The 12,167-nt window shown below is 41.6% G+C and overlaps 1 protein-coding gene across 2 annotated transcripts in view; it reads right to left on the bottom strand.

Moving 5' to 3' along the window:
* Positions 1–3,481, bottom strand: part of mvb12ba (multivesicular body subunit 12Ba) — a 61,963-nt gene extending 58,482 nt beyond the window's left edge. Inside the window, exon 1 of one of the 2 annotated variants that reach the window (XM_071351448.1) lies at positions 3,237–3,481. Coding sequence is in view for 1 of the 2 variants with exons in the window: in XM_071351447.1 (XP_071207548.1) it covers positions 3,007–3,057 (51 nt within the window). In the remaining variant the exon portion in view is untranslated. Of the gene's footprint in view, positions 1–3,006; positions 3,179–3,236 lie in introns of those variants that run through there. The other variant, XM_071351447.1, reaches the window with a different exon arrangement.
* Positions 3,482–12,167: the final 8,686 nt, after the last annotated feature.

Below are 12,167 nucleotides of genomic sequence, written 5' to 3'. Positions count from 1 at the left end.
ATTTGTCAACAGCAGAGGTTAGGTGGGTCGCTGGGCTAGCCAAGAAGCGCAAATGCACAACTCACCCATACATGCACAAGCAGGGTGGTCCGGCTAGGGTCGCCACACATTACACTGTTGTTCACTATGTACATACCACTCACATACGTGGCTGCTAATGGGGCGAAGCAGGCCCACACCGAGCAGAGTCCTATCTGAATTCCTCTTGTGAAAAAAGACATTGCTAAGGAGACAGGGAGGAACACGACTGCCAAGATTGCAGAGACCATCCAGGCGCTGTATCTCTGCTTACAGTAACATGAGCTGAACAGCAAGTGAACACACTTGACTCACACACAGACACACTGACAGAGAGCCTGGAATGTGTCATTAACAGGCCTTGATTAGTTTGAGGGCAAGGACAGTTAAAACAGAGTAGGTAGCAAGTTAAGTAGTCAGCTTGCATTAAGCTAACTTTGGTCCTCACACGAAGAAAACAAAACAGCCTACATACCCTAATACAGTAGGACTTTCCCCAACAATTGGCTTCCTTGCCCCCTTTTCTGAAGAGAAACTCAAACAAACAATTTAAGTGTTAAGTCAATTGCTTGAGCAAATGTAGTAAAAGGAAACTACCCAAATGTTATGCTCCCACAGCAGGTACGTGAAATCATGGGTCACTTCCTCAAGAACCAGTTCCTCATTTAGCTCAAAGCAGGTATGTGAAATCATGGGTCACTTCCTAAATACACAGGTCCTCATTTAGCTCAAAGCAGGTATGTGAATTCATGGGTCACTTCCTCAAGAACCAGGTCCTCATTTAGCTTCCCTGCTCTCTCATCTTACTGAAATTAACATAAAGAAAACTACCGCACGCAAGATGGAAGGGGTGGCATACCAAAATGTCTCGGCATTCCAAACGAAAAGGCCTAGGCTACCAACACATCTTAATTGAAGCTAGTGGCTACTTTGTTTCAAATCTGTATATTGAAGTCTTTCAATTTGTAACTCATATTTGACCCATTTGTAATCCCAGACAATGACAGACCAGACGCACAACTTCCTCTCTTCATGTAAGAATCATGTCTGAGGCTAAATCCAATGAATTGCTGAACAAGTGTCAGCTAAAATTAGCAAGGTCCATCATCAGATTTTAATTACTTTTCTGCACAGAGATGGTTCTCAAGCATTTAGCCTTGCCTACCTCATGTAGGACAAGTTTGGACGCCTTTCCTTCCAGTTCTCTGCTGCCTGCGACTGGAACGAATTGCAAAAATCTCTGAAGTTGGAGACTTCTATCTCCCTCAACAACTTTAAAAATCTGCTATCCGAGCAGCTAACCGATCGCTGCAGCTGTACATAGTCCATCTGTAAACTACCCACCCAATTTACCTACCTCACCCCCCATACTGCTTTTATTTATTTACTTTTCTGCTCTTTTGCACACCAGTATCTCTTCTTGCACATGATCATCTGATGATTTATCACTCCAGTGTTAATCTGCTAAATTGTAATTATTCGATTTATTGCCTACCTCATGCCTTTTGCACACATTGTATATAGATTCTCTTTTTTTTTCTACCATGTTATTGACTTGTTTATTGTTTACTCCATGTGTAACTCTGTGTTGTCTGTTCACACTGCTATGCTTTATCTTGGCCAGGTCGCAGTTGCAAATGAGAACTTGTTCTCAACTAGCCTACCTGGTTAAATAAAGGTGAAATAAAAAATAAAATAAAAAGTTAACATGCACACCCCAGTAAAGATGATCAAAGGACAATCAAACCTTTCAAGCCGAACAAATCCAGCAACAACATCCCAGAACAAATTAATATAGTAAGAAAGTTACAGTAACTTACTACTACCTACAGTATGTAACTAGGCCTTCTGTATGCCTTGGCATTGGCAGAGCACCAAGCACTGACTACAGAAACCAGACCAAAAACGAATTTACCAGCTATCCCTGCATTTTGCCAATTGAATGACTCCAATTTGGCTATTACATTTTAATGCTTACAAAACTGTTTACAAAATGTAACAATCACATTCAATAGGCCTAGATAGGAAGAAGTATGCATTTCTGTTTTAAAGTTAGGTGGCTGATACTAAGAGTTTGAGACTAAACTACAATTATACTTAGCTGTAGACTCACGTTACTCAGAGTAAATGCCTGCGTCTCTTGGCTGTTTACTATTTTACCCGAGGCCTCTAAACAATATTCTGAGTGACCGAATGTCATGCAAAGGAATACCATTATAGCTAATCTATTTGAACTTTCTTGCCAAAAAATAGGCACAAGATTGCAGAATACCTTGCTTGGTGTGCATGAGAGTAAATATCTCCATTGGGTGTAGCCAGCACAATTTCCTTGGATAAAAAACAAATGTTGTATCTCTGAATGCACTGTGTAGGAAACTAGCTAAATAAATGGCCTGCTGTGTTGACTCGGACCTAGCCTACCTACAAACCTAGCTAGCTAGCTAGCTTCCTCCAACTAAATAGTTAGTTCATTAGCTAGGTAACGTTAGTAAATATACGGCTGTAGAAAGACATACGCTGCCAACTATCAGCTAAGTTACTCTTTGGTTTACCGTTGGTAAGAGAATGCTAGCTAGCTGATTATGTGAGTCCTTGACATTGCCACATAGCTAACGTTAGCAAAACATCGGCAGGCAGCTAACGAACACCGCCAGTGCTCTGGCATGCTAGCTAGCTACAAAGCTAACGTTTCATTCATATTTCTAACTTTACTAGGTAACTAAAGTCGATTAAATAACAAAACGGCTTGCCATATTATGGTAACAGTAGAACTGTCAATTAAGTAAGTAAACAAAGCTAGCAAGCTAACGAACGTTACCACCTTTCGCTCCAAAAGAAAGACAACGAATTCTTGCTAGTTAGCATGCACCATCAATAGCTAGTTACGTTAGCAGGTTAATTATGCAAAGCAAATTAGCAACAACAATACAATCCATATCTATTACTCCAAATATGTCATAATCTCGTTAAATCTCGTATAGACTTAACTGTTACTCGCGGCACAGTGTCCCTCCTTTTCAGACAAAAGCAGCTTTTCATGACCACAGAAGCAGCAGGGGCTAGTAGTAATATTACAAGCCGCGGTCTCGTTTGAGGCCACCGCGGAGAGAGACGCGACAGGGGCGAGATGCAATCTTCGCACAGAGGAAAGCAGATGCTAGCTAGTTAGGTAGCTAAGCTAACTAGCTAGTTTGCAAGCTAACTAATCGATTTCTTACCCAGTGAGGCCAACAATTCTGATTTTTTTTTAAACAATCTTGGTTTAGACTTTATCTTCTTTTCCTCTTCTCCCCTTTTTCGGAATTACAGCCGCATGAAATGCATCCTTTCTGGGATATTAGCTAATCCCCAACGAGTTGATTTACTGAGCATTTAGGTGACTGAGATTATAGCTAGCGGATTCTAATAGCTGCCATTTGTGGACATTGCAGTGAGAGAATGAGGGAGTGTACCAAGGCAGAAGTGATATGGTAATACCCACCTCCCTGCTCATGTTTGTTTTGTTTTGTGACGGACATATCAACAGTGCATGTAGTTAAGAACTATAAATGAGCCCGCTATGAATTATTTGCTTCTGGTGAAAAATGTACCGTCATATTGTTTTCCTTTTAATTTCAAAATCAAATCAAATCAAATGTATTTATAAAGCCCTTCTTACATCAGCTGATGTCACAAAGTGCTGTACAGAAACCCAGCCTAAAACCCCGAACAGCAAGCAATGCAGGTGTAGAAGCACTGTGGCTAGGAAAAACTCCCTAGAAAGGCCAGAACCTAGGAAGAAACCTAGAAAGGAACCAGGCTCTTCTGGCTCTGCTGGGTGGAGATTATAACAGAACATGGCCACGATGTTCAAATGTTCATAGATGACCAGCAGGGTCAAAAAATAATAATCACAGTAGTTGTCGAGGGTGCAACAGGTCAGCACCTCAGGAGTAAATGTCAATTGGCTTTTCATAGCCGATCATTCAGAGTATCTCTACCGCTCCTGCTGTCTCTAGAGAGTTGAAAACAGCAGGTCTGGGACAGGTAGCACGTCCAGTGAACAGGTCAGGGTTCCATAGCCGCAGGCAGAACAGTTGAAACTGGAGCAGCAGCACGGCCAGGTGGACTGGGGACAGCAAGGAGTCATCAGGCCAGGTAGTCCTGAGGCATGGTCCTATGGCTCAGGTCCTCCGAGAGAGAGAAAGAAAGAGAAAGAAAGAGAATTAGAGAGAGCATACTTAAATTCACACAGGACACCGGATAAGACAGGAGAAATACTCCAGATATAACAGACTGACCCAAGTCCCCCGACACATAAACTACTGCAGCATAAATACTGGAGGCTGAGACAGGAGGGGTCGGGAGACCCCAGGGCCAAAATGGCAGGATATAGCCCCACCCACTTTGCCAAAGCACAGCCCCCACACCACTAGAGGGATATCTTCAACCACCAATTTACCATCTTGAGAAAAGGCAGAGTTTAGCCCACAAAGATCTCCGCCACGGCACAACCCAAGGGGGGGCGCCAACTCGGACAGGAAGATCACGTCAGTGACTCAACCCACTCAAGTGACGCACCCCTCCTAGGGACGGCATGGAAGAGCACCAGTAAGCCAGTGACTCAGCCCCTGTAATAGGGTTAGAGGCAGAGAATTCCAGTGGAGAGAGGGGAACCAGCCAGGCAGAGACAGCAAGGGTGGTTCGTTGCTCCAGTGCCTTTCCATTCACCTTCACACTCCTGGGCCAGACTACACTCAATCATAGGACCTACTGAAGAGATGAGTCCTAATAATTTTATGTGCATATTCCGCTACAATCTGAGTTAGACCTAGCCTTTGATCATGACTCAGTTCCATTACACATAAGAGTCGTTGGACAAAGGCGTCTTCTGTATGGGGGAGTTACTGTGTTTTGTAACAGGTCGCCAAACAACCTATGGGAACATCCCTTTCACATGATGTGATTGAGATGCTTAATATCAAAGAACTTTACAGTCACGTCACACCCTTACTCTATCCACGTGACCTGTCACTATGGACACGTTAGCTGACAATATCAGTAAAACATGAATGAACAGCTTCAAAGGGGGCAGAAGTATTTTATTTTTATTTAACCAGGCAAGTCAGTTAAGAACAAATTCTTATTTACAATGACGGCCTACACCGGCCAAACTGGACGACGCTGGGCCAATTGTGCGCCGCCCTATGGGACTCCCAATCACGGCCGGTTGTGATACAGCCTGGATTCGAACCAGGGTCTCTGTAGTGACACCTCTAGCACTGAGATGCAGTACCTTAGACCGCTGCGCCACTCAGGAGCCCAAAAGTCTACTTGAGGAGTGATTCTGGATGGCCAGATAGCTACCAACAATGATAAGAAACTGCCATGTGGGGAATCGTAAGTGACTAGTTTCAGCTAGTTTAATCTTGTTCTTGATACCATGTCTTGTTATGAGGTGTTTTGACTGATTTCATGTCAATGCTAACATGCAAAAATTCGCTAGCTAGCTAACCAACAACTGTAACAATGTATTTGAGAGACAACAAGTTTACATGTTGTCAACATTCTATGCCATCCATCTGTTTTTTGCCCCATAGTTGCACGTGTCGGTTGTTGCTAAACAACCAACCTGTCTATAAAAGGCAGTGTGGCGTGACATAATGTCTTTTCTTCACTCATGTTTATGTGTTTTACATTACAAGATTACTTTAAAAAAACATGTTTTTTTTGTTTTGCGTTCTACCCTTCGGCCTAAGGTGTTTTCATCATCACATGCTAACCAGCCCTTAATCATAGCAACATTGCCTCCCCACTACTCACAGGAAAGTCTTGAGTTGAATACACCTTGCCCGGTTAGGGCGTTGAGTGCCTATCTTGCTGCAACAAGAACTGTTTGTCAAACAGAACCGCTTTCATGGGGATAACATCAAAAGGGTGCGCTGTTACGAAGCAGAGACTGGCACATTGGATTACCAACGCAGTGTCAAAATCAATACACTGCAGCAGGTAGAGCAACTCCACATGGCATGGTAGGACACTCCACCAGGTGTATGGCCACTTCATGGGCCTCGGTCAGAGGGGCCTCCCCTGGACTCTATCTGTGCTGCTGCAAGTTGGGCAACACCCATGACTTTCATGAGGTACTACAGACTCAATGTTATGTTCCCACCATCAGTGGGATCTGTGGTTCTGGCACACTCTCTCAACTCAGATAAGTGAGCGTACCTTGAACTTACTTATCAACCATCAGTGAGATGGATGTTCTATACAAAGGCTTTCCACTCTTGGTGCTGTTGCACCTCGTGTTGTAAGTTCTAGCTTTCAGCTTGCCGTGTGTATACGGTTGTATACCACAGTTGAAATGTTGTGTTCATTTTGTGTTACTCTCTTGGGGTAATTATATTCTGTTGCATCCTGTAGTGGATACAAGGACATCCCAGGGACTCATCTGGACCCATTTAAATGGTGAGTTATCCCACTCTGTTGTCCGAACGACCTCTTTCATACAGCCTCTCATTGGTCGTTTGGTTACAAGAACGAAAGAGAACGTTGGGTTACGGATGTAACCTCAGTTCTCTGAGAAGAGTAACAAGTCGCCAAGCTTTCATGTTGTACTTCCACCTCCGTGGGGTTTCGAGTGAAGTAATAGACAGTATGGCACGCCACACAGCCTTTTATAGTGACAGGTCACATGGGTACAGTAAGAGGGTGGCATGACTGTCAACAACTTTGATATTAAGCATCTCAATCACATCGTGTGAAAGGGGAAGGAGTTCCCATAGGTTGTTTGGCGACCCATTAGAACCAAGGTTACATCCATAACCCCCAATGTTTTGTTATGAACCGCGACGCTCGATCTGAACATTAACATGCATCACCTGTCGTACGGTTTTGGAAGCATAACTTTTCTTTCATATCAGTGAGAAAGGCCAAAAAATATAATCAAGGACATCAACCACCTGAGCCACTGCCTGTTCACCCCGCTATCATCCAGAAGGCGAGGTCAGTACAGGTACATCAAAGCTGGGACCGAGAGACTGGAAAAACAGCTTTTATCTCAAGGGCATCAGACTGTTAAATAGCCAACTATTCAGCTAGCACCCGGCTACTCAGCCCTGCACCTTAGAGGCTGCTGCCCTATAGACATAGACACGGATTCACTGGCCACTTCAATTATGGAACACTAGTCACTTTAATATTGTTCACATACTGCTTTACTCATCTCATATGTATACAGTGATCCCTCGCCACTTCGCGGTTCACTTATCGCGGATTCGCTATTTCGCGGATTTTCATAATGCATTTTTAATTTTTTTTTGGTGCATTGTGCTCTGCATTCTGATTCGCTAAAAACTCACTCCCGCTTCTTGTATCAAAACATGCTACGAATTGTGCTATCATTTTGTCGTCTCGTGCAGTTATGTGTACGTACATAAAACAGCTTGGCAAATTTACATTAAGTTGGCCAGGAAGGAAGGAAGGACTAACGCTTGGTCGCTTAGCAACCATGGTGCGAATGGCCACTGAACTTAAGCGAGTAGCTGAGGAATGGGACCCTTTGACGAGCCGTTCATTACAGTTCTCCAACGTAATCGATGGTGGCATGTCGGTGTACAAGGATCTTTTTGCAAAGAAGAAAAAAGAGCGACAACAGCTGCCTATCACTATGCTCTTCTCCCGAACAAACACACCTGCACCGCGGGCTTCAGAAGAAGAGAACACTGCAGAGCGCAGTCAGGATGCAGCGGCCCAGTCTGAAGAGCAGTGAAACGGCCTACACGTGAGTCACTGTATTTGTATACATGTAATAGTTGCTAATTGTAAAAAAAAAAGAAGTTTTCTATTTCGCGGATTTCACTTATCGCGGGTCATTTTCGGAACGTAACCCCCGCGATAAACGAGGGATTACTGTATACTATATTCTATTCTACTGTATTCTAGTCAATGCCACTCCGACATTGCTCGTCCTAATATTTATATATTTCTTAATTACATTATTTTACTGTAGATGTTGCACTGTTGGAGCTAGGAACACAAGCATTTCGCTACACCCGCAATAACATCTGCTAAATATGTGTATGTGACCAATAACATTTCATTTGGTTCATAGGGTTAGGGTTCCCACACGGCCATATTGTCATCTTACAACGCTTGTTTACGTAAAAGACAGAAGGGACTACCTGTGCTAATTAGCTATCTGCGTCTCCGAACACCTGTGTGTAAATGGAAGATTCACATCACAAATGTTTTGTCACTGAAAAATACTGTTGCCTGCAACTACTACTACTTATCAAAGTATTAATGCAACATGTAAAGTGTTTGTCCCATGTTTCATAAGCTGTAATGAAATATACCAGAAAATGTTCCATATTCACAAAAAGCTTATTTCTCTAAAATGTTGCGCACAAATTTGTTTACATCCCTGTTTGTGAGCATTTCTTCTTTGCCAAGATAATCCATCCACCTGACAGGTGTGGCATATCAAGAAGCTGATTAAACAGCATGATCATTACACAGGTGCACCTTGTGCTGGGGACAATAAAAGGCCACTTTAAAATGTGCAGTTTTGTCTCACGACACAATGCCACAGATGTCTCAAGTTTTGAGGGAGCGTGCAATTGGCATGCTGGCTGCAGGAATGTCTACCAGAGCTTTTGCCAGAGAATTTAATGTTAATTTCTCTACCATAAGCTGATTCCATTGTCATTTTAGAGAATTTGACAGTATATCCAACAGGCCTTCCAAACGCAGACCACCTGTAACCACGCCAGCCCAGGACCTCCACATCTGGCTTCTTCACCTGCGGGATCATCTAAGGAGGGGTGCTAAAGAGTATTTCTGTCTTTAATCAAGCCCTTTTGTGGGGAAAAACTAATTCTGATTGGCTGGGCCTGGCTCCCTAGTGGTTGGGCCTGGATGCCAAGTGGGTGGGCTTATGCCCTCTCAGGCCCACCCATGACTGTACCCCTACCCAATCATGTGAAATCCATATATTAAGGCCTAATTAATTTATGTCAGTTGATCTGTAACTCAGTAAAATCTTTGAAATTGTTGCATTTATATTACTGTTCAGCAGATTTTGATGTGATATGAAAGTAAAGGGATTTATGTTTCTACTAGAACCATACCGCAATTGAGAATCGATTTAAATTTAGATAGAGTATTTGGCTGTTTTGGCTTCCAGAGCCAGTTCACCCTTTAAACAGAGCATGTAATATCCTTGGACTAAGAAGTAACGTATATATTGAGCTAAGGTAGAACAAACTAAAATGGTCTCCTAACAGGAAGTTGTTTGCTTGGCTGGCTGATTGGTTGCTTGCTTGGCTGACTGACTGGTTGGTTGAATGAAAAACACAAACCGACAACACCAATGCAATGCATTAGACCTAAACACACGCACACACACACACACACACACACACACACACACACACACACACACACACACACACACACACACACACACACACACACACACACACACACACACACACACACACACACACACACACACACACACACACACAGGTATGATGATGGAGCTATTCTATAATTTGTAGTTTAGTCTACCAATAGAGTAATTATTACAAGACTATACCCAGCTAGCACATAATGTTCTGAGAACCATATATTTCTTAGAGCTTGGCGAGAGTGTGGCTGTCCTATGGTTATTTTACATACAACCTTCCTATAACGTTTCGTTATTTGTTCTTTTTAAAGTACTGACTTAATGTTCAGAGAACGTTAAGAAGCAACGTTCTTCTGTGGGAATTTCAGTACTTCAACATAACGTTTTCTACAGGTTTCCTCATGGTTATATTTAAAGTCATGTTCTTGGAACATTTAAGACAACTTTCCATAAAAAAAACACTAAAAAACAGTAATGTTCAAAGAACATTCTAAGAATGTTATTTTAAAACATATACATTCCGTTGTCAGCATCAACAAAACACTCTGTACCTCTATCTTTTTAAGTGTGTTATTGGCCACACTTGATCTTAATGTGTGCTTTGAAATGGGGTCTGTTTGAATAGGCTGAAATGAACAGCTTTGTGTTTGTTAAAAAACATGGCATGCTAACTCCATCCTGGTGGCGAAGTGGACTAATTCCATAGATAGAGAGCAGAAGAGCATATTGTTTGAAATCTCACTGACACAATAAAAAACAAATGTGTTTGCCTAAGCCAGGGGTCTCCAACCTTTTCTAGCGTGAGCTAGCTTCAAATAGGCACATTCTTCTCCTCTCCCTGCAACTCTTCCTCAGGTCCTTAGTGTACAAGAGAAAGTAGTACACTATGTTCTGTCAATATAATTAATATTTTCCCAAATCATTTTTTCTTAGATACATTTTTTTCTGGTTTTATATGTGTTTTTCACTCTGAAAATGACGCTCATTCATAGAGAAACAACGCATTGTCTGTTTCGAGTCCATGTAAATGCTTAAATCACACCAGAATACCTTTTTTATAGGTCTTGTAGAAAACTAACACATTTTGATTTGAGTGTAATTCCCCTTTAATTGCACATCTAGCAAAGAGAGTAATGTGCTGTCTAATGTGCCAGTCAGTTAGGAACAAATTAGGAAAATAAGCAAATTAGGAACACATTCTTATTTACAATGACAGCCTACAAATGGCAAAGTTTGCAAATAACAAATAATAGATACTGTTACCATATGCGCTGAGAGTCGGGAAGCAAGTTCAGGGAGTGAGTGAGTGTTTTAATAAAATAAACAGATCATAATACAGAACAAGACCACTAACAGCACACAGACATGAAACAATGACACTTGGGGAAAGAAGTTTTGGGGGAAAGTATTTCTGTCAACCCACAGGATGGTTATCACATCAACTGGCTACACACATGGACAGTGATAAACAAATGCGCGACCACACATACAGACAAGGGCAATAATGCTGGAAATTAAATGAGCAGATATCGTTTTAGGTTTGGCTTTTTAAGCAAATTTTGCTTAAAATTGCATGTACTTCCAAAATTGTTAGGGAGCTACTGATAGGTGTGCTGCAAGCTACTGGTAGATCACGATCGACCTGTTGGAGATCTCTGGCCTAAGCAAATTAATTTCCATGTGTCTTGTGCTTGGAGTTCAAAACCAGTGGTGTAAAGTACTTAAGTAAAAATACTTTAAAGTACTACTTAAGTAGTTTTTTGGGGTATCTGTACTTTATTTTACTATTTATATTTTTGACAACTTTTACTTCACTACATTCCTTAAGAAAATGTCATTTTTCTCCATACATTTTCTCTGATGCCCAAAAGTACTCATTACATTTTTTATTCTTAGCAGGTCAGGAAAATGGTCCAATTCACTCACTTATCAAGAGAACATCCCTGGTCATCCCTACTGCCTCTGCTCTGGCGGACTCACATGTTTCGTTTGTAAATTATGTCTGAGTGTGTGTCCCTGGCTAAATAAATAAAAAACAAGAAAATGGTGCCACCTGGTTTGCTTAATATATGGAATTTGAAATTATTTGTACTTTTATGCTTAAATATATTTGAGCAATTACATTTACTTTTGATACTTAAGTATGGGGTTGGCAGGTAGCCTAGTGGTTAGAGCGTTGGACTAGTAACCCGAAAGGTTGCAAGACCGAATCCCCGAGCTGACAAGGTAAAAATCTGTCCTTCTGCCCCTGAACAAGGCAGTTAACCCACCGTTCCTAGGCCATCATTGAAAATAAGAATTTGTTATTAACTGACTTGCCTAGAAAAAATTATAATATTTAAAACCAAATACTTTTTCTATCTTTACTTTTACTCAAGTATGACAATTGGGTACTTTTTCCACGACTGTTCGAAACAGTTAACAGGCTAGCAACGTTCTGAGAAAACCTATAATTTCCTATTTGAAGGTAATTAAAATAACGTTCTGAGAACATGTTTCAATAAGACTTTCTATAACACTGCTAGCATGTTTGGGTATGTTCAATAAGACTTTCTATAACACTGCTAGCCTGTTTGGGTGTGTTCAATAAGACTTTCTATAACACTGCTAGCCTGTTTGGGTGTGTTCAATAAGACTTTCTATAACACTGCTAGCCTGTTTGGGTATGTTCAATAAGACTTTCTATAACACTGCTAAAGACCTCCCAGGAAAAGTTTCAGGGAAGCATAGAAAATCATTTTCAGAACCTTCCTGCAAC

Source organism: Salvelinus alpinus, chromosome 18, assembly GCF_045679555.1.
Source record: "Salvelinus alpinus chromosome 18, SLU_Salpinus.1, whole genome shotgun sequence".
Lineage (NCBI taxonomy): Eukaryota > Metazoa > Chordata > Actinopteri > Salmoniformes > Salmonidae > Salvelinus > Salvelinus alpinus.
Note: the sequence above shows the minus strand (reverse complement) of the source record. Positions and strands in the feature narration are given on the sequence as shown.